We start from the raw sequence: 22,787 nt of genomic DNA, 5'->3' as shown, positions 1-22,787 counted from the left end.
CCAAGTAACTCGCGTAGAATCTGTCAAAACAGTTCTTGCGACAAGTGCAAACAATTCACGGCACATTACGACAATTGGCGAAATGACAGTAAATACTGTTGGTACGCATTAAATCCAGATTCAGAAAATACGGATAATGTATGATATTAACATATTATAAAATAAATTCATAACAATGCCTATAGACCACGGCGAGAATCACCACTCGTCGTGTACTATTCACGGGTAATCTACTTCTTGAGAACATCTTTGGTCGACGACACACGCAAAAAGGCGTTCCAATTTCACGACAGTCACACTTTTGTTGCTTCATGAGAATAATTAAATGTTATGAAAATTATACATCATTTGCAGTATATATTTCTGGCACTTTATCTGGCCAGGTGCAATATATGTGAAATAATTTGAGGCGAAGTCGTTGCGACACGTGCAACTGATTTACGGCACATTTCCGCAACACAAGCACCTGGCAAAACAACTAAACGGTGTTGGAATGTATTGAATACGCAGGGAAGTAAAAAATAAAAATAATATAGTATTCATGTAAATACAAAGAACTAACTTATTTTACTGAGAGCACGGTTAAACTCGATCTCGTCGTTAATCTCTACTTGAGAACATATTTGGTCCACACACTTTCCGGTAAAGATGGCGCTGATGGCGACACTGAGGAGGACGTGCTGCCTGTTGACATCTCGACTCTGCGCCCTTCCTCTCGCCGCTGCCCGAACGCGCAGCTCTGTTAGCTATGACTTGCCTCTGACCTCCCTGTCCAGACCTCCGTGGAGGGAGACGAGGCCGGTGCCAGAGGAGGAGCTGCGGCGGCAGCACGCCGCCCTGACGAGCGCCGTCAACCGGCGGATCGAGCAAGCCGACTTCGGTCGCCTCTTCGCCGTGGTGCACTTCGCCGGACGCCAGTGGAAGGTGTGTGCGTGTGTGTGGGGGGGAGAGAATCTACAAAATAGTGAAAAATAATCGTTTAAAAACATAGTATTTAAAATGCACGTTTGAAGATAATAATTTCCTGAATTTTATCTTTAGCAAGAAGTCAAATAGGTAACATGTTCACTGCTGCTGTTGTACTAACCCTAAGGCCAAAACAATGAAAGTGCTTGCTGTGGCAAAAAGTTTGTTGAGGAGTTTCATTTTGACAAATATAGGTTTCCTCCCACATCCCAAAAAGCGTGCATTAATTGGAGACACTAAATTGCCCCTAGGTGTGATTGTGAGTACGATTGTTGTGTGTCTCCATGTGCCCTGCGATTGGCTGGCAACCAGTTCAGTGTGTACCCCGCCTCATGTCCGTTGACAGCTGGGATAGGCTCAGGCACTCCCGCGACCCTCGTGAGGATAAGTGACTAAGAAAATGGATGGATGGATCCCAAAAACGTGCATTAATTGGAGACTCCAAATTGCCGTTAGGTGTGACTGTGAGTGTATCACCCCCCCCCCCCCCCGAAGATTGTTCGGATAGGCTCCAGCACTCCTGCAACCCTTGTGAGGATAAGTGGCTCAGATAATGGATGGATGGATGCTTTTGCTGCCATCTTGGTGCGTGCCCAGGAGCGAGAGGAGTTTCAGACAAACATAGTGCTCTGTCGTTGTTGTGTTTCATTTGGAGAATTGGTGTTTTTCCACTATGACAGTTCCAAGGAAGCATGTTTATGTGAGTTGAAAAGTTTCACCCAGAAAAACCTGTTTTGCTGCCATCATGTGGCATTTATATGTAATTATAAAACCTTTGTTGGAGGGGTGTTGATTAACAACGATAAATGGCGGAGAATGGTAAATGGACTGAACTTTAACATTTAAACCAAGGAATGTGCTAAACTGCAATTTTTTGTGTATTGCTTTGAGAAACTAATTGAAACGCTCACACTACTGTTACATTTTGAACATTGTAACTTGGAATTGTAAGCAAGTACTGTAGTTTTCCCAAAATCATCTTCCCAAGCCCGCTCGCCTGTCTGATCGACATCAAACGTTCCGTTCCGTAGGTGACAGACGAGGACCTGATCCTGGTGGAGAACCACGTGGAGGCGGCGTGCGGCGATCGCCTCCGGCTGGAGAAGGTCCTGCTGGTGGGGGCGCGCGACTTCACGCTGGTCGGCCGCCCGCTGCTGGCCAAGGAGCTGGTGCGCGTGGACGCCACCGTACTGGAGAAGACCGAGTCGTGGCCCAAAGTGCACATGGTGTTCTGGAAGAGGCACCGCTTCCAGCGCAAGAGAATAATAGTGCAGCCGCAGACTGTGCTGAGAATTAACCGGATACAGGTGGCGCCTGCGCTCACGTGACTACGGACAGTTTAAAAAAAAAAAAAGTTTGTACAATTGAGCATTGCAAAACCCTGTGAGCATATATTTCATATTGTACTAGTTCATAGTAGTAGAAAGACTGGGATGTCAAACTCATCTTTGTCGCGGGCCACATCGTAGTTACGGTTTCCTGCAAAGCGCCGTTATGACAAAAACAAAAATCATTAATTGCATCATATTTACATGTGAAATTCATAAACTAGTTTTGGAATCAGAAATCAAGGGTTATGGGTTTTTGAACGATTGTTGAAGTTTGGAAACACAAAAATGGTTGCAATCTCTCATTTATGGTATTACAATTGGAGCTTTTGATCCAGATTTTAACAAATGAAAAAAATCATACACATGATTTGCCTTCGTGGGCCACATAAAATCACGTGGCGGGCCGGATCTGGCCCCCGGGCCTTGAGTTTTACACCTGTCCTATCAGAACGGTTGTCTTACTAATGTTTTCCTCCCACTCCTGCATGACGAGGCGCACTAGTAGAACGACTTGTCACTAGTGATGCAAAACTGTGGACTCGTCAACAACTGGGTGAAAATCCACTAGTACTACTAGTGACATTTAATTCCGCTAGTTAAGATGTAGTCCGACGTGGTTAAAGTTAGCAGAAGAATTTCTAATGTGACTAGTACTTTTAGTAGCACGCATTCTTCAACTAGTGCAGTTTTGCCTCACTTGTCACTGTTCTTCTGCTAGTGCATTGAATTGCCTTACTTGTGAGGGCAAAGAGCATACTAGTACATGGACAAATCAGTGCTATTCATGATTTGAAATTGTAGGCATTTATAGTTTGGAAATCCTTAACAAAATAAAAAGTGGAAATACACCTTTCATAACTGAATAATGGTAAAGACAGCTTCATAAAAGTTGTGTTGCACAACTTACATATTTCCCTTTAAACTCTGCTGCTACAAGTGCAAAAATGATCTGAACTACTTATTAAACCCATTAAACCCACTTGTCTTGATACAATCATAATAGTAAGGACATGCAAAACGTACAACACTTTCACAAATATATACATATTTCTATCCCACAAATAACACTATTTGCTGTCTGATATTGTGTGAATGCAAAATGGCTGCCCCATCCTCGCACTTAAGCTCACAGATCCCTCTGGTGTATTGCAACCAAGAGGTTCTCAGACGCCTAACGGGAAAGCCAATTTTGGAGTGCTAGCGTTGTTGTTCGAGACAATTATGACCTTTTAAATAACTACCAATAATTCAAATACTCGTCAGTCAAATCAATTGATTGGTAAAAGGACATTTTATTGGGTCATTTCCTGTAAAATATGTCAGACTGTGAGATGTGTTTAAACATAAGTTTTAAAAACCTACACTGGCCAGCTCAAATGTGTCAACCTTTTTTAGTTTTTATTTGAAAAAAAAAAATTAAAGTGCAATTCACCAAATGTGTATTGAAAATATATAATTTTGTAATTAGTACATATTTGTGTACAGTATATTGAATTGTTTAATCTGTCAAACATGATTTTAATTAAAACAAAAACCTCAAATTTAGTTTTATTAGCATGTGCAATTAAAAAATGTAACAAATAGTAAGGAAAAACAAATATGCAAGACTTAAATGCTCTGTGGATGCATGTAAAAAAAAAAAAACCTCAAATTTATCTTCCAAGTGTAATTGATCAATTTTATGTATATATTTTTTAATGACTGATCCGTTTTTAGATTATTTTCTTTATTGTATATCATTTTAATAAATACAATAACTTAATCTTGAATCATACTTATAATTAACCACTCTGTTCCAACTGCCTGTTCAAAACAATATTTTAAAAAAACAAAAAAAAAAAACACGGCACACTTTTCTTCATTTATTGAACACAATTTCCTTCAGAAAACAACAGAAATGAGCAGAAGGCACTACTGGAACGCTCGTCCTCGCACACAGGCCGCTAACCTCTTCACTAAATTAAGCGCACATAATGACGACGTCACTGCTCGGACGGGTCCAAATACGACACGTCCCTTATCCCCAATAAACCGCTTCATGGGCTGCAAGAATCTGGCCCCAAGTCACGCGTCGGTCACCTCAGCGGTCAACTTTGCATTACTGCGTTCTTTGACGACATCGATACGCGTCAGTCACGGCAGTGAAGCGTTGCTCAAACGCAGTTTACTTCTGTACATTTGTATGGAAGCAGATAAGTGCCACCAGGATTTGAATTTGAAATGTAAATTGATCACATTTTCAATAGTTGCTACAATTCGCTGTCTGAAATTCACAGTCTGTGACATCAGGCAGAACCCCCAGCCAATTGCAGTTACGCTTTCTTAGTCACGTGACGTCACATTCTAAGAACGCGAAACTGGATTGGCTGGGTGTTCGGTTCTGACCTGAAGTAACCCCGCCTGGTGGCGCAGACGGTGAATATTAGACAGCGAATTGTAGCGCGTTGGATGGTTAACATTGAAAAGTTACACTGAAATACAACTATTGAAAATGTGATCATTCTACATTTCAAATTCAAATCATATTTCACGTTACATTTAAAATTCAAATCCTGGTGGCACTAATCTACTCCCATAGTTTGAATCTAGCAAAGTTGCGCATCAGTTTCTGCAGTGAACTGGCTAATAATCAATTTTCTTCTTTATGAATGAGTCTTGATAAAGATGTGCATCCGTTACATTTGCCCAGAAACATCTTTCTTCTACACAGGTGAGTCTTTGAAGGGGAAATCCAGTGGTTTGCATTAACAATGTATCCAATTGGTCACGTAATATGTACTTTATGTTGACAATGCGATGTTAAATCCTCTCTCATTTAATAGTGTTTTGAGAAGATTTTTATCGACAATTACGAGTTTTCAGAGGTGTTCACGAGTCACATGGCCTACATGGGCGTATGTGACCTGTTAAGTGCCGTTCCTAACGCTCGATTACATGGGACACCATTTGTGTCCAGCGTTGATTTCTCAAATGTATCCTCATCTGATAAAGAAATAGCATATCGGTTGATCGGGAAGACGGAGGAATACTTCTATACACAGCCGGGCCGCGTAACTAGTTAGCATGACAGAGTCTTGTACGTTATCGGAATTAAACAGGAACCGGCGCTGTGCGATTGAGCTCTCCACCGTCAGCCCAATCCTCCGTCCCGAGGACGTCCGTGTGGGTTTCAAGCGGGAGGTCTCAGAAAAGTTACCACAGGGATAACTGGCTTGTGGCAGCCAATTGTTCATAGAGACGTCGCTTTTTGATCCTTCGATGTCATCTCTTCCTCCACAATGTGGAGGAAAAAGGCGTGAGTGACCCCCCCCCCCCCCCAAGCCGGCTTGCTGGCTCCATTACCGCTCACGGCGAAGTATGGAAGTATTCCTCTGTCTTCCCGATCAACCGATACTGCCATTTCTTCATCAGACGAGGATAAATCCGAGAAATTAGTGCTGGGCATAAATGTAATCAAGATTTTGTTGCGGCACGGTACACGTCACATCCGCGCACCTAGGTCATGTGATGCGCAAAAATGGCAGCGCCCCTGTACATTTGTAATTGTCGATAAAAATGTTCTCAAAACACTATTAAATGAGAGAGGATTTAACATCACATTGTCAAAATGTTACATGACCTATTGGATACATTGTTCACGCGAACCACTGGATTTCCCCTTTAACAATGTTGCGCATCAGTTATGAATTATTAAAATAGACTTTGAGTAGTTGTCCACTGTCCTGACTGATGCAGAACTTCAATATCAAATGAAGCATGCAGAACAGGGATGGGCAAATGCTTTGGCTCAGGGGCCACATTTACTTTTAAAATTTGACAGACGGGCCGAGCCAGAACCAGATGCTGACATATCAAAATTAGACAAAAAAATGCCATTGGAGATGTTTTTTTTTGTTGTTGTTGTTAATCACCGTTTTCTGCCAGTGGATCAAACTCCAGTGTCTCTTTTGTTGCGTCAACTCTCAGAACGCATCTGAGGTGTTCGTCACTCGGCTGGGATCCGTCGAGGAGGTTTTGTTGATGTTCATCACGCTAGAAGTCCGTATAGTGCACGTGTTTTGGTGTCTCCAATTGAAGAGCTGTTTCAGCCGTAGTGACTGAGTTCCAAAAGGGCAAAAATTTGGCCGCGAGTGCCCAGAAAACTTGTGATTCGATTCAAAAGAGGATTTCCAGAATGATTTCCAAAAGTCTGATGAGATTAGTCCAGAACACGGAGTCGTCTTCATCGAATTGCTTGTCCTCGGTCGCCGCCGCCTCCGTTTTGTGGCCATCCTCGGCACCGAACGGGTCATACGCGCCGGCCCCGCGGTCATAGTAGACCCTCATCTCAAAGTCGCTGCGGCGATGAGACGGGTGCCCGTAGACGGCGATGCCCACCGGTCGGGCAAACTCGGCGGGCACAGCCACAGCGTCGCGTCCGCAAGTGGCCGACTGCAGCTTGTAGGCGTCGAAGCTAGGCCTCAGCGTGGCGTCCGACACATAAAGGTCGGCGTCGCCCGTCACGCTGAGCACGTGCAACACGATGGCGCCATCGTGGTTGAGCCGCAGGTAGCTGTAGTTGCCCGCGCCCACCTGGCCCTGAACCACGTGCAGCAGGACCCACTCGGCTGGGACGCCCGTCGCGCCGTCGTCCGACCAGCACGCCACGCAGCGGAGCTGGCACAGCAGCAGGAAGACGACTGCGGCGTCGGACACGGTGTGGCGGCGAGGCGGCGGCTGCGGCATCATTGCGGAGGACGCATCTGGTGAGCGTGCGGTGTTATGCGACGGCCGATAAAGTGGCGGAGACGTCGTCACGTGCTGGACACGACATTAGACAGACCTGGACAATCACAGCACTTTATTTTCAATAGGACTTGCACTTCGTCCGACGGTCACTGGTTCACGGATTTGGAAGCCGTCGAATCACAAAACTTTACAACGTATCATAAACCTTCACATTGTCATTGTTTGGCAATAGAACATTCATATTTTTATTGATTTTTTTTTCTACTTTGCTGCCATCTTGTTGTGAAGGATGTTGAAGTGATCTGAGGAGGTTCCATAATTTCCGGCCTATAATCCGCGACTTTTTACATACGCTTTCAACCCTGCGGTGATGCGGCTAATTTACATATTTTTCCTAATAGCCGCAAGGGGGCACTCGAGCGGAAAAGGTAAAAGTGAGACAGGTGGTATATATGTGCCGAGGAAGTGACTTTTACCAGTGTGAGCCTGTTTACAGTGCTCTAGCATGTTACTTCCGTATTGCAGTGATTTTTACCGGTATGTTTTTTTTTTTAACCGGCCCAGTTAGCACCAATAGTAGCTAGTGGCGTTAGTGGCGGCGCTAGCGTTAAACTCTTTGTGGATCGTCTTTCTTTGTAAATATCTCGTTTCAATGTGGGCACTTGCGACTTTTACCCAGCTGCGGCGTATGTATGTACCAAATGGTATTTCCTTTACAAATGTACTGGGTGAGGCTTATAAGCAGGTGCGCTCTGTAGGCAAGGAATTACGGTACACTTCGACCAAAGTTGTGCTTTCCGCTTTCTTGTGGCATTTTGGTGTCAGGGAACTGTTTAAGTGAGTTGAGTAGTTTAATTTAGGCAACAAAAAAAAAGTGATTTGTAGCCATCTCATGGAATTTTGGTGTCAAGGACGTAAGTATTGGACCAGCAAGGTCATTTTTGGTGGATTATGCCACTGGGGCCTCCACTCCCTGAGAAGGGTTGCGTCAGGAAGGGCATCCGGCGTAAAAATTGTGCCAAACATATGTGCGTTCATCTGAGATGACACGCTGTGGCGACCCCGAAAGGGACAAGCCGAAAGAAACTTACTTTTTATGCTGTAACATTACAGCGTGCGTATGAAGTAATTTAATTACAATAAAGCAATAAAAGTAAGTTAGTACCCATTATTTGTGTTATGTTAGTTTGACCTGACTGATTACAATACACAATCAGACAATATTTGTTTTTTTCAGAAAAACTTAGTACACAAGTATACACAAATGAAAAAGTTATTTAAATTGATACATTGCTACATATTGTGATTGGAGATTGGTTATTGGTTCAGGTCAGGTCAGCGGAGAAGCTTCCAAGCCAAAAGTGGAGCAGGTCAGACAAAAATAAGTCACCCATTCATTACTGACAACAACTGCTGCTCTTTTACGCAGCAGTCAGGCTGCCATTCACAACTAGATAGGGATCGTTATATGGCGGGCAATATAGCTGACTTACAAATTCCACTTAATAGAGTGCGTTGTCAATAGGAGGTGTGGAATTAGCAAATGATTCAGAACGCAATGAAATGAAAAAATGTTAATTGAGTAGCTGTAGCATAATTACAAAATACAAGATCATCACTTTACCTTCTATAGATACTAAATTCATTGAAACACCATGATAATGTTTTCAGCTGAGTGTATTTTACCAAAGGAATAATAATATTCGTATGCAGGCTCTTTCGAGTGACGTGCAACACAATTACAAATGTACATTTAAAATGGAATACAAACAAACTGACGGTTGTACCTACGCATACAGCCTGTTAATTTAAAAAAAAAAATTCAAGATGGTTGACTTTTTCAGTGCAGTTGCATTGTATTTCAATTTGAATTATAATAGATTTCCATTCACCCATAGAGAAGTGTTTTAAAATTAGTAAAGAAACACCTTTTGAATTAGGAATGGTTTTAAACATTTAAGAAAAAAAAGAACTTTTTTGCATAGTACATTTAAATCTCGTTTTGTTTTAATTATTTGTACTACAGTGAACTAGTTTGTACTAGTATACATCAAGACATTTCCGTGTAATCTTTGAAATCTGCTTCTGTATAGTACTATAGTATTTTAACTAACAAATGCAGGTCAGTTGCATTTAATGTCTAAATACATTTACAAAATGTTTTTAAACATAATATATAGCAACTTACCATAATATTAAATACACTTCTGTAACAAAACCTGTTTACTTTTTCATGTTTTTCACTACTTACTCCATTTTCATGTTTGTTTTGATGGTGGTACTTTTGCACACAGAAATAGTGAAGAATCTACACTCGCTACATATCAGAAAAGTGAAAGATTGATTTCAAACACAGGAATAAAAATTTAAGATGAGCGTCAACAAGTGCTAAATTGTCGCTGTCGATTTTTTCACCCCCAAAACACGGTTTTTACATCCTTTTGCATATTCACGAAAGCATTATTCAGTATTTCTTTCATGTTATTGGAGACATAAAATAAGTGAAGTTGATGATCGACGAGTTAGCTACTTAGCAGCTAGTCGCTAATAAGTAGTACGAGTTCATATCCCGCTCGAATCGAGGGGAAATTATCACATAATGCGACAAAACAAGATTATGATCAAGGTTGTAAGGGAAAGACATGGTACTTATTAATGACATGAATATAAAATATCACTTTGAACACGCTTCTGTGGGCACTTAAGCTGTCGACATTACCTTCCCTTCTTCTGCAGCTGCCGAGCATTCGTACAAAACAGCGCCCCCAACAGGGAAAAAAGGGAAACGCGGTTAAATCAAGAATTTCATAGGGGTGGGAGTTAATATTTGCTACTTGTAATTCAAAACGATTATAGTTCCCTATAACTATGAATATAGCCATCCATTTTCTTCGCCGCTTATCCTAACGAGGGTCGTGGGGAGTGCTGGAGCCCATCCCAGCAGTCAACGAGCAGGATGCAAGGTACACCCTGAACTGGTCGCCAGCCAATCGCAGGGAACATTTGGACAAATAGACGCACTCACAATCACACCAAGGGGCAATTTAGAGGGTCCAATTAATGTTGCCTGTTTTTGGAATGTTGGAAGAAACCGGAGTGCTCAGAGGAAACCCACACAGCCACGGGGAGAACATGCAAACTCCACACAGGCGGGGCTGGGATTGAATCCCGGGACCTCAGAACTGTGAGGCCAACGCTTTACCAGCTGAACCACCTTGTTGCCACCTTGAATATATATAAATATATTGATTACAGCATCGTGAGGAAAACACATTTTATTGGAAAACTTCCAGTTAAATCGTTCCATCCATCCAATTTCTCCGCCCCTTATCCTCATGAGGGTTGCAGGAGTGCGGGAGCCTATCCCGCCTGTCATCGAGGAGACATGGTACAGCCTGAGCTCTTTGCCGGCCAATCGTAAGACAGAAAAAAACAAACACTTGCACTCACAATCACACCTTGGAGCAATTTAACATCTCCAATTACTGCATAGTTTTGGGATATGGGACGAAACAGGAGTGGCAGGAGAAAACTGCCGAAGGTATGGGAGAACATGCAGACTCCATAGGCGGGGCTGGGATTTGAACCCCAGCCCTCAGAAACGTGGGGCAGACGTGCTAATAAGTCATATGGGTGGCTTGTAAAATGTAATTTTGTCTCACATAAACACAAATGTCGTCATGTTATATAATCTTTTCACTTTAATGAACACCGAGCGCACTTTCAACAAAAATAAAAGAAACAATCGTTCCTGGGTTATGGTGTCTAGATGATTCTGAATGATTCCATAAACACATCAAACTGGCAAGTCGATGTTCGTATACTGTACTTGGGTTCTTCCACAAGTGTGAATCGTGCCACTCGTCTCTGGTTGAGTTTCTTTTTCATTTCATTTACTGCAAACCAGTCAACCAATTAAGGCTTCCGGAGATTTCCACAAAAAAAAAAAAAAAAAAGTCACCTCGGGATTTGGAAGTCAAGAGTAGAATCAAGAGATCTGTGACGTCTTCTCCAAACCTCTGCACGAGGACCCCGTGGAAATCTTGAGGGGCTCGGGGACGGTTTTTATTTACTTTTCTCAAGGTTTCATGATCAATTTGTTTCCGAATAGCAATCAAATGAAAGTCGTCAAAAGGGAGGTTGCGGATTTTTCCCGCCCAACACCAGCAGCATGCCTGACCCTTCAATCAAATACATGTCAAAGAAAGGAAGATGCAAAGAAATGAAAAGAATGAGAACAAAACAATTGGGGAAAAAAAACAAAAGAAACAAGATGGCAAATGGAAAAAGAATAACTAATAGACACCAAATCAATATTTTCACACAAGATTTGTTTATATGAATTCATGTTATAATTATTACATTGAAAAATGTATTATCAAATATTTTGTTGGGATTTTTTGGTTTATATTTCTGCATTTTTTCCAATTGTATTTTCATTACATTTTTAGCAACATAGCATTAGCGTAGATTTATGTCTCTCGAATATTTGAATCAAATTTGTGTTTTTTCCACAATTGTGAAATATTTCATTTGCATTTTCAAATTTGCATATTTGTGTTCTGTATTATTTTTCCAATATTTATGATTTTTGTTGGTAATAATTTTGCCTTTTTTTATGCACTGGGAAATAAAAAAAAAAAACTAACACCAAATCAAAAATCTCGATTATTTTATGAATTCCTATTATTGATTGACTGCATCGTTTTAATGTAAAAACTTTGGCGTCTATTGCAAGGGATTTAGATTTTTTTTGTACAGTATTTGCATATTTTCATCTGTTTGTATATTTTTCCCCATTTTATCCATGTTTCTTTCTCAACAGTATTGTCATTTGTTTATCAAATTTTTGTCTGTGTTGAGTATTTCATTACGTTCTGACACTTGATCATTTTTCCTTAATGTTGTTGCATCATGTGCTGGGAAATTGGGGGATAAAAAGTACTAATCAACATCAAATTGAAAATTTCATGATTGGTTTGTTATGAATTCATATTATTATTATTATTATTATTATAATTGACTGCACTTATTTGACGACGTTAAAATCTCGGGCTGTGTCTTGCCGGAGAGCGTGACCTCCAGATGCCTCTTCAACACACTTGGTCAATGATGCTGAGTTGGTCATGCACGATAAAAAAGGGCTTCACAGTTGTTTGGGCGTGGGCGAGGGTGTAGTTGACAAGTCTTGGTGGTGCTGGAAGGAGGGAAAGATGGGGGGCTGGGGGGTTTGGGGGGTCTAAAAACAAGCATCCTGGTCCAGGTGCAAATGATGTAGTAGTTTATGTAGTCTGAGATTCTTGGCTTTGCTTTGCTTTGCTTTGCGGTGTTCAGCGTCTGGAAAGAAAATGAAGCCTGCTAGTACGTCCTGGAACGAGGGGCAGGGAGGGTGGGTATGTGGTGGGGTGGGGGCAAGGTGGGGGTTGGGGGGGTAGAATCTCAGACAGGGGGCGCCTTGCGCTGTCTTAGATATTGGTGGATGTCGTCTGCGTCGCGTTTCAGCCAGGCGGCGTTCAGCAGGATGTTTTCGCAGCACTGTAGCACCGTGCGCTCCACTGCGGGCGTCGGGTGACTCTCGAAGAAACTCTTGAGATGGAAAATATTAAACGTTACAACATTAACCCGGTACAAGGACGCAGATACAAGAAAAATCTATCTGACGAGCTCCCACCTTGATTTCTGAGGCCATTTTGTCTATGGCGAACCCGTCCACTGTCAGCTGAAGGACGATAAGAAACCAAAAAAGTCAATGTCTAACATGCGTTAACATATCTATGGAAAGCCATTTGAGGATTTACAGTATTTCACATCCTAAAATTCCCCTTTCAGGTCCATGGTAGGGTTGGAGCTATTGAATATTTTGAGAATACAGTAGTGCATCGGTTCTCGACCACAATCCATTCCAGCGGGGTGGTTGAAAAGTGAAATGTTCGAAAACTGAAGCGCGTTTTCCCATTACAGTGAATGGAAAATGAAAGAATGCATTCCAAACCTAAAAAATAGTTTTTTTTAAAGCGTTTTTTTTTTTTTGTTTAGCTTTGCCTGATAATAAACTGCATAGTAGAAATACACGTATAGTTTAAAGTGTTTCAGAAACACGCACACCAGATTCGTATTCGGCTATCAAATCCTTCTTGAAGTCGACAGTTTTACGCACCACTTTCCTTTTTTCACCACCAGCAGTGCCACTTGCCCTCTTTGGAGCCATGATCGGGGGTTAATGGTGCGCAAAAGGAAGAAAAAAAAAAAAAAAAAGTCACTACCGGGACATGTCCGCCTGCAGAGGAGTGTGTGGGTCAACTGGCTGCGTCCCGCGTTATGTCGTTTTTGGGTTTTTTCGGGGGTATGTTCGAAAGCACAATCACAAATCGTCAGCTGGTCGGGGCGTTCGAATACCGATTTGCGTTTGAAAATCAAAGCAAAAAAAAATCTCAAATTTTCATTCGAGAACTGAGATGTTTGAAAACCGAGGTACCACTCTACTATTAATAGAATAATATTTTACCGGTCATAAAAACCTATTCAGCATTATTAAATACTAGACAAATGCAACCATAGCCTCTAAGTCAGGGGTGCCCAATGCGTCAATGGTGATCGACTAGTTGATCCCCGAAGCAGTTTTAGTCGATTGTGTGACACCTTACTTGAGAAGATATGTTCATGCCAACACTTATACTTCAAGAGTTAAAAGTCCCAGATTTTGAGTGACTGCCAGAGAATGACTCCAACATGGACTTAGTGTAAAAGTGTCAATTTAAATCAAGAAAAAAAAACACCATGATTTTGTCATCCAAGTGACAACAAAAGGCCTCTCTTGACAGCTACTTCCTTGACAGTGAGGAATTTTCTCTTCGTGGTGTCAGGCATGTTTGTGGAGAGTGTGTTGATTGGGGACCTCAAGTGGACAAATACCGGGACTTCCCGAAACTCACGTATTGGCAGTTAATTGCAAAAATTTAACTTGTAAATTTGTACCTTAATATAAACAAATGGTGGGTACTTCAAGGATTTCATCTATTGCAAGGCTTTCATGGAGCGTAATCCCCGAAATAAATGTGGGATTATTGCGTTTCCTTTGAGCAATATGGGCTTTAATACTGCTAAGTGTCACCGTTTAGCAGTCTATAACGGCATTGTTGGGATCGTGACCTTGATGAGCCGCGACAGGAGGAATCCGCCCTGGTAGTGGTTGTGAAGCTCCTCCCAGTTGTCCTTCACAAATTTCCAGGCAGCTTTCCGGCCATGTTTGCTGCTCCCGGCCACGCCCCCAATCACAGATACAGTGTCCTGAGGACGAACCTCTTCCTGACAATCACCGTACAAATGCCGGTTAGCACACAAGGACCGAAACACTCACCGCAAATACAAAACCAAGAAAAACCCACAGGAAAAACAATGCACAGCTAAAAACATGGAAAAGAATACATACAACAAACAGTAACACACAAAACACCCCCTCCCCCTACCCCTCAAAACACACACACACACACACACACACAATCCACACACATATTTAGAAAGCGGAAATAGTTACCGAGAGGGCGAAGGCTAGCACTCTCTGGATGAGGTCCGGAGCAGAGATGGCGCCGAGTACTCGCTCGATGCGATTCTTCTCTTCTTGCATGTCGGCTTGCTTGTGAAGCTGAGACAGAAAGACAGGAAAAAGTCAAACATTGCTGCCAGATGGTGAGAGGAGCACAAACAACCCCGGACAGATGCTCGACTTACCCTGAGCATGGTGTCTAATGTGCTACTGTCGCCGTGCTTCAGCACCGTTAAATATACCTGAAAGCACACAGCAACACAATTAGCCTCTTTGTCTTTTTCTGCTTCTATGGCTTTTTACAAATATTTATTCTAAAAAGAGGATTAGTGTTGACAAGTACTACAGCGAACCCCCTGTGTATTGTGCTTCATCTTTCAATAATGAATATATTAACATACAGTGATGCCTTGGTTCTCAACCATAATCCGTTCCAGAAAACGGTTCGAGAAGTGATTTATTCGAAAACCGAATCGAGGTTTCCCCATTACAATGAATGGAAAAAGAAATAATGCGTTCCACGCATAAATAAATGGGCTTTTTAAAGCATTTTTTATTTTTTTCTGATAATAAACTGCATAATAGAAATGCATATATAGTTTAAATACTTTATATAATAAAATACTTTAAGAAATATATTTTCATTATTTGCTTAAAATGTATGCTTTAGTAGTGGAGTATGCTAGGCTGCGAGTGCATTGCCGTATCTGTAGCGACTCGCCCCCGGCCTTGTAAACGTTTTTATTAACAAAAGTGCAAAATAACTTTAAACAAGCAACTTGCCTTCTTTGGAGCCATGATTGGGGGTTAATACGGCAGTCCTCGATAAGAAGAAAAACAGTCACTACTGGGACACGTCTGTGTACAGAGGCTGTGTTATACAGAATAACAAAAGTGCGCTGGTTGCGCCGCGCGCTTTGTGTTTTTTTTTTTTTTTTTTTTTTCGGGGGCTGTTCGAATTGACAATAACAAAACGCGCCGTGGGTGGGTGAACTGGTTGCGCCGTACGCAATGTAATTTCCGGGTTTTTACGGCGGTGTGGCAATTCACAACAAAGCCGTCGTGGGTCAGCTGGTCTGGCCGCGCGCAATATGGGGGCTTTCGAGTACCGATTTTCATTCGAAAACAGAAGGAAAAAAATGTTGGAATTTTTGTTTGAAAACCAATTTGTTCAAAAACAGGGACGTTTACTGGATCTATGTCTGATATATATGATTTTCGCAACCATAACATTCACTTAAACATCTTGAATTCTCTCCAAAATGGACCGCATTCCTTACGTGCACAACTGTTGTGTGACTTGTCCAACAACGGACATTTGAATACACTGATTACACTGCTAGCATGTATGCTAGCATGTTTTAGGATGTAAGCAAGCTACCATATGATTGCGCTCACAACGCAGACACAAATAATTGCATTTTACATCAGCTAAAACACTGAACTAAAACACGTGCTAGCAAAGATGCTAACAGTGTAACCAGTGTGTTTAAGTGTACTTTATTGGATAAGTCACACAACATTTGCAAATGTGTGCACATAAGGTGCACCACTTTACAAGGTGCCATGTCTAATGTGGCGCCTTATCTATTCAGAAGAGAATTTAAGACCTCTATGATCGTGAAAATATGGTACAATCGTGAAAATATGGTACATTTAAAAAAAACAGAGCAAAATCCGTGAATATGAGGGGGCACAAACAGTGAACTGGCAAGGGCACACTGTATTGCATTTTCTCCTCACCTATAGGGGGGATATCTGAAACATATCTCACAATAGACGGTCCTTCACTGTACACTTGTATGAATATTAAGCATACCAATGGTGACGTTAAAGAAGCTGGAAGAGGTACGTCAGTGTGGAGGCTTACCGGGCTCCTGAGGTCTGCAGGCAGAACATGTTTGGCGTCCACATGGTCCTTGAATCTTCGTCGGGCCTCCTCCAGGGTGGGCCTGTGTCCCGCCTTCCCCAATTTGCCCAGAACCAGACCCCTTAGCAGGGCATCCAGGTGGCCTGCAGGGATATATGTCTAAGTAGGGCGAGGCCTAATATAGTAACCTGACAAGTGGCCGCCATCTTTGAGGAATTAAAAAAAAAAACATGAAATGAGCACTTTAAAGGCTTCTAAAATAAAACATGCATACATTTATGATGATGGTTTAATTATATGATGTATTCTATTGCCTACATTGCTCTTCTCACCAATAACTTTCCAATAAGTTCTTATGGCAAGTAATACCGTTTGAAATGTCAGTTATTTTGACCTTTTGTAATTTCAGATGTTATTGGTGGATATTTTTAACTCAACTCGTCAGCCAATTGGATTATTACACAGGCACAAGATGAAACAAAAGGGTGGAAGAGATATGTTGAGAAATGAAGTTATGTTTTACTCTAATTTGAAGGGACTTTTTTGACAGATATTCTACTGGCAATAACACACAAAAGCATTCCTCTTCCTCAGTTGGAGTGACCATCACAAAGCCTTGATCTGAATCCCATCCAAAATTGATGGGCAGATCTGAAAAGGAGTATGCGAGCAAGTCAACCGGCAAACCTGATTCAGTTACACCAGTTCTGTCAGGAGGAATGGGCCAGGATTCCAGCAGAGTACTGGCAGAAGCTTGTGGAAGGTTACCCAAAATATCTGACCCAAGTCATCCAGTTAAAAAGGAAATACTGCTCCGTACTATGGAAATATAGATCCCCCCGGGAAAAAAAAAGAAGCTTTATCACTTACTGTAATTTCTGGACTATAAAACACACCTGATTATAAGCCTCACTCAGTACATTTTTAAAGGAAAACCCATTTTGTACATACATAAGCCGCACCTGTCTATAAGCTGCATGTGCCCACATTGAAACATTAGATATTTACAAAGAAAGCCGGTACACAAAGAGTTTTAATAATCTACCTTAGCTTTTCTTTCCAAACGGTACCTGTGACACAGTAGTAACACTCCTCTAAAAGGGCTGGCTTAAAAAAAAAAAAAAAAAAAAAAAACATACCAATAAAAGTTGCTGAGACGCGGCAGTAACACGGTTCAGGCCACCTGCTTTTATTACCTCTTTTTCGTCTTTTTACATTGCTCCAGTTCTTCCCGCTGCCATTTCCAGCGTCTCACCATCGATTCATTTATGCCAGGTTTACGTGAAGCAGCTGTTTCCTTCTTTATCGGGCAGCTCCATTGCTTTCAACTTGAAAGCTGCGTAATATGCATTTTCCACGACGGTCTGTTCATGCTAATTTTATTCATGCACAAAGTGCAAAGTTACATCAAACTTGCTTCTTCCTCGACACATATATTCCACCTGTCTCACTCTTACCTTTTCTGCACGAGCGCCCCTGGCTGGTGTTAGAAAAAAATGCATAAATTAGCCACATCGCTGTATAAGCCGTAGGGTTGAAAGCGTATGACAAAGTCGAATTTAAAATCCGGAAATTACAGTAAACTGATCGCCCTGCCCTATGTACTGCATAAATTAATTCCAAATAATCTACCTCATAGTAATCGGCAAAAGTTAAATGTAGGAATTTTTTTTTAAGACGTTACAGCTTTAATCAAAAACTCATCTTAAATTTTAAATTTTAAGTGTTGCGCTCTGTATTGATGTCTCTGGTGAGTTTCTCCCAAGGGGTTGGGTCACTTGAGGGTTGCTGTTGCTGCCAGGCATAGCTATTGAGTGAGTATTTATCATACCAAACTGCTCCTTTGTGGCTACTTTTCGCACGAGTGTGGACTAGACGGTGTAAAGAGATGCTCCTCCTCTGCCTTTAACTGTACAGAGATGGCTGGCTTCTTTCACACCTCTTTAAAACCAACATCCTAAAAGCTGTCCAATTTGAGACCAACGTCCAAATACTGGTGTCAAATTTGAGACCAATGTTAAAATTCTGGACAGAGGACTAAACACAGGATTACTCATGCAACCACATGCACGAGACACATAAATAGGGGGAATCTTCATCTAAAAATAGAGTTGAAGAAGGCTTTTGAAATGTCAACAACCAAGAAGAGTCCTTCCATTCAACCTTTACGACTGACTGGATAGCTGACACCAAGCCAGCCGCGCCACCTTCCCGTCTTCTCACCTTCTCCTGACTTGCAGTCCCAGCCCAGGCGGAGGCCGATGGGCGTGAAGAGGTCTCGGATGAACTCCTGGAAGTCCTCGTGGAAGTCTGTGTGGGACAGCAGCGATGACAGGACGCCCAGGTTGCAACTGAGGTCGCTCCACACCGTGTAGTTGGGCTCGTTGATGAAGGCCTCCATCAGGTGCAGCACCTCAACCGTGCTGATCATGCCTGCGCGGGACTTCACCACAACACACTTGTTACCCATGTGACATAATAGAAAATAACCTGCCTTTTTGTTGTATTGTTTATAAAAGAGTAGAGTGAACCTCCTATATTGCAGTTCATATTTTGGGCCACCGCTATATCGCAAATTTTTGAAGTGATCGTTTATAGGTTTTCTACTACATATATCGATTCGGTTGAACATTTTGTATGGGCTGAAATATATACCAGCAGGAACCGAACTCAATTCATTTATATTTGAATTAGAATGGGTAAGTTCAAATAATTGCATTAAAAAAAAAATGAATTTGAGTGTTTTAATTTGAAAAAAAAAATGCACTTAAAAATTGAATGTATTATAATATGAAATTGAATTGATGAGTTTGGAAATTAAGTCCAATAATCTTAAATATAAATATGAAATATATACAAACAGGAACCAAATTCAAATCATCTATATTTGAATTACAATGGCTAAACTTGAATAATTGCATTCAAAAAACTGAATTTGAAAAACAATTTCAGTGTTTTAATTAGAAAAAAATGCACTTAAAAACTTAATGTATTATAATTTGAAACTAAATTGCCGAGTTTGGAAATCAAGTCCAATAAACTTAAAAGTAAATAAGATTATTTAATACAAAGTGTAACTTCAACTTGTAAATTTTCCACTTTCCATTTGATCATTTTCATTTTGTACATTCCAAAACGTTAATAAACCTCAAACAATAATGTGTAAGACAGAAAAAGTGAGGTTTCGGGTTTCTATAGAGAATATCCATATGTGGTCAATTATTAGACTACTGGTGTGCAGTATTATTACACAACTAAATGAAAAACATTTTCCCACCTCACTTCTTTGTTTCATTTAAGTGAGAATTATGAAGCAACAACTCAAAACCTTTGAACAGAAACTAATCCAAACCAATTTTTAAAAAGGCCAATACAGCCTCACTTTTCCATAACAGTGATGAGCTTTCCACCCATGGACCGTCAGTTTCTAGACCCATCATATTCATTGGTCTTTTGCTGAACATTCACTCACAGAAAGGTTCAACAGTTCCGTTCCTGCTAACAAGCGACTTGCTCACCTCACACCACGGCCAAGCAAAAAGAACCAATCATTTAATAAACTGATTCGGTTCAGGTCACAAAAAAAGATTTGTTCTTTATGAGGAATCAGTCACGTGTGCTCGAGCCACTTCATTTTTCAGGTCACACTGACTACAAAGCGGGTCATCAGATCTCCATCAAACGTCACAGAAAACACTAAAAGTGAATCACGTCTATATAATTTTGTACTGTGTCCGAATCCTATAAACCTGCCATTTGATTCCAAAAAAACTTTTTGCAGTCAGATTTGTAGTGTAACAACCATGAAGAACATTCTCTTTGTCAAGACTTTGAATACTAACGGGAAGTAGATAACGTTAATTAAAACTAAATCAGAATATGAAAAGTATTCCTGTTGACATCATTGAGGTCCGTCACCATTTTTCTTTTCATCGTTGTAGTTTGCCAGTTACTTTCACTTTTTGCATTCAAATTTGCGCTGACACGACCACGAATTTGTCGGCAATGCGTCTTCATTCCATCAACAACTAAGTTTCCAAAATTAGCAGTAACAGTTGGCATAAGCAGCTATGTGGCTCCTTAAAAAGTGGAACCTGATTGATCAACTGTCGTATCCCCACACCCCCAACACTAAGTACTGTATAGTTCATACAAAGGGCTCTCAGAGACGTGATAGTTCTTTACTTTAAAGCTCTTTTTGCCCCATTTTGCCAAAACAAAAGAAGCAGCTTAATAATTAGCTACGCATTTTAATACAATGTTGCTCTCCTTAGGCCACACCATAGTCATTTCACAAATATACACCATTTGCTATGCTTAAATCCATTGCCCATTCAGGTTTATCCATCTGGGAGCTAGGAACTATGCCTAAAATGATAAAAATATTTGCTTTTTAATTCTGCACATAGTGTAGTAAAAAAGGTAACTAAAGAATACTTCAAAAAGTGTTTTCATGGTGTAGTTGGGTTCTAATTAGTTTAAACTTTAGGTGAAAATTATGTATAAAAATCTATTTTTTTTTCTGTGATGCGTGGTGCTGTGTCACCAGGGAGAAGAGGTCATTCTGAAGGCTGAGGCGGTCCACCGGCTGTAAGGTGAGGTTCCGAATACCAGGCAGCAGATTCTTCAGCATGTGTGAGCTGTACTGGACGCGGTAGAAGCCCACTGTGCCGGGATTGATCTGAGGACCGGGCAAAGGGTCAGATATGACTATTAAATGGTGGGAACTCCTGCATGTATGCTCACCTTGATCCAATGGTTGGGGTTGACGTCTTTCAGGGTGACGGTGGTCTGGGGTTTGTCCAGTAGAACCTGGAGTTTGCTGGAGGTGGGGTCCTCACTGGTAGAGATGCTGATGGGTACCATCCAGTAGGGACAATCCTCGCCTGTGAAAGCCAAAGTGACGTGTCAGTCACACATATACTGTTCATAGTAATAGTTGTGTTTTGTAAATAAAAAGCAAGTAAATCTGAACATGCTTAGAAAAGCTTTACTATTCATACAGACAAATACATTAGGATAGAGCAGAACAGAACTGGAAAAATTGTCATGATTCCAATAAACATAGCCCTAAACTATGTGGAGAGTCATTCCAGAAGATTTTATGATGTTATAATTGCAGAGGGCGAACCAATGTCATATTTAACCCAATGGATTAAAAATGTGTCTCTATGTGCCCTGTGATTGGCTGGCAAGCAGTTCAGGGAAGACCTCGCCTCCTGCCCGTAGAAAGCTGGTATAGGCTCTAACACTCCCACGACCCTTGTGAGGATAAGTGGCTCAGATAATGGATTGATGGATGGATGAAGAATGGGATGGCATTTAAATTCATACCTGAGTCAAGGTACTTAAGTAAACAAATACGTTTGGCAAAACAAAACTAAAAAAAAAAAAAAAACGGTTACTAAATTTTTCAGTTTTCAAGCTTCTTACCACTACAAACTGTATAGACATCGAGTTAAAAGTCAAAAAAAGAAAAATGGAATGCGAAAACTATATGAAACTGAAAAACAATGCGTTTGAAAGGTGCATATAGAGAAAATCTGAAGACTGACTGACAGTTTAAAAACAATTTAAGAATGTCAGTCTATAGATTTTCCTCAGCTTGTAACGTTAAACAGTTTTAAGTTGAAAATCATTAACATTTAAAAATGTAACATTTGAAAATGAAAAACACTGAAAAAATATGCAAAAAAAAGATTTATATGAACGGTAAACAATACCACCCCAGAAATTTAAAAATTGTCAATAAAACTCTTCTTTCAGTGTATCTCTACAATTCAAAACTGCATTTTCATGTGTTCAAGCACGATGTTTTTTTCTACTTTTTGTAAAGAAGAAAAACAAATTCTTCACATTTTGGTCTAGAACATGACACACAGTACTCCTAACGCATTTGTGTGATGGCAATTACAAGCCAGAGCTTTTCTGGCTTTTCTAACTCCCCCGGTGACTTGATCTTAAAAAAAAAAAAAAAAAAAGAAAAAGCACTTGCCATTATGTGGTCCGCTAGCGCAGAACTTCTTCTGAGTGATGTTCAGGACGCAGTTGTCGCCGTCCTTTGAACGACACAAGAGTCACAAGCTAGACCCTCAGAGATTTTTTTTTTCCCCTGGGGGTGACTGAATTACCAGCTCCTGTTCTACTGTGATAATTGGGAATCCCATCTGTTTGGTCCACGAGCCCATCACGGTGGCGATGGGTTTCCCGCTGGCCTGCTCCAGACAGTCCCACAGGTCCTCTAAACAACAAAAACACATCGAGGTTTGTTTCAACTTACCATAGTTTATATGGTAATATTTCTTTAACCGCCATCTCGCTATCTAAGCTTCGGTGTCTTGTCCAAGAA

General features: G+C 41.0%; 3 protein-coding genes across 3 annotated transcripts in view; 1 reads left to right on the top strand and 2 right to left on the bottom strand.

Annotated features, from left to right (window-relative positions):
- Positions 1-452: 452 nt before the first annotated feature.
- mrpl21 (mitochondrial ribosomal protein L21) lies at positions 453-5,920 on the top strand. Its single transcript, XM_061831160.1, has 2 exons — positions 453-924; positions 1,998-5,920. The coding sequence occupies exons 1-2, from the start codon at positions 649-651 to the stop codon at positions 2,292-2,294; spliced, it is 573 nt and encodes a 190-aa protein (XP_061687144.1). The 5' UTR covers positions 453-648; the 3' UTR covers positions 2,295-5,920.
- A 142-nt stretch (positions 5,921-6,062) lies between these two features.
- Positions 6,063-9,845, bottom strand: c9h6orf120 (chromosome 9 C6orf120 homolog). Its single transcript, XM_061831161.1, has 2 exons — positions 9,745-9,845; positions 6,063-7,119 (listed from the first exon to the last, which is right to left on the bottom strand). The coding sequence occupies exon 2, from the start codon at positions 7,023-7,025 to the stop codon at positions 6,453-6,455; it is 573 nt and encodes a 190-aa protein (XP_061687145.1). The 5' UTR covers positions 7,026-7,119; positions 9,745-9,845; the 3' UTR covers positions 6,063-6,452.
- A 1,496-nt stretch (positions 9,846-11,341) lies between these two features.
- The window catches only part of npepps (aminopeptidase puromycin sensitive), a 30,348-nt gene continuing 18,902 nt past the window's right edge, over positions 11,342-22,787 (bottom strand). Inside the window, exons 13-23 of the mRNA XM_061829364.1 lie at positions 22,570-22,679; positions 22,434-22,497; positions 21,185-21,324; positions 20,985-21,119; positions 18,662-18,881; positions 16,439-16,581; positions 14,754-14,810; positions 14,560-14,667; positions 14,175-14,330; positions 12,697-12,744; positions 11,342-12,611 (exon numbers count right to left, since the gene is read on the bottom strand). Of these exons, the coding sequence (XP_061685348.1) occupies positions 12,465-12,611; positions 12,697-12,744; positions 14,175-14,330; positions 14,560-14,667; positions 14,754-14,810; positions 16,439-16,581; positions 18,662-18,881; positions 20,985-21,119; positions 21,185-21,324; positions 22,434-22,497; positions 22,570-22,679 (1,328 nt within the window). The 3' untranslated portion in view covers positions 11,342-12,464. The remainder of the gene's footprint in view (positions 12,612-12,696; positions 12,745-14,174; positions 14,331-14,559; positions 14,668-14,753; positions 14,811-16,438; positions 16,582-18,661; positions 18,882-20,984; positions 21,120-21,184; positions 21,325-22,433; positions 22,498-22,569; positions 22,680-22,787) is intronic.

Source organism: Syngnathoides biaculeatus, chromosome 9 (assembly GCF_019802595.1).
Source record: "Syngnathoides biaculeatus isolate LvHL_M chromosome 9, ASM1980259v1, whole genome shotgun sequence".
NCBI classification, from domain to species: domain Eukaryota; kingdom Metazoa; phylum Chordata; class Actinopteri; order Syngnathiformes; family Syngnathidae; genus Syngnathoides; species Syngnathoides biaculeatus.
The sequence above is the reverse complement of the archived record's forward strand: the minus strand, read 5'-3'. Positions and strand labels throughout refer to the sequence as shown.

Bases quoted from the DNA above. Each gene is read 5' to 3' on its own strand.
- c9h6orf120 (XM_061831161.1), bottom strand. From the start codon at position 7,025: ATGATGCCGCAGCCGCCGCCTCGCCGCCACACCGTGTCCGACGCCGCA.
- mrpl21 (XM_061831160.1), top strand. From the start codon at position 649: ATGGCGCTGATGGCGACACTGAGGAGGACGTGCTGCCTGTTGACATCT. The intron at 925-1,997 runs GTGTGTGCGTGT...TCCGTTCCGTAG, and splicing joins TCGCCGGACGCCAGTGGAAG to GTGACAGACGAGGACCTGAT.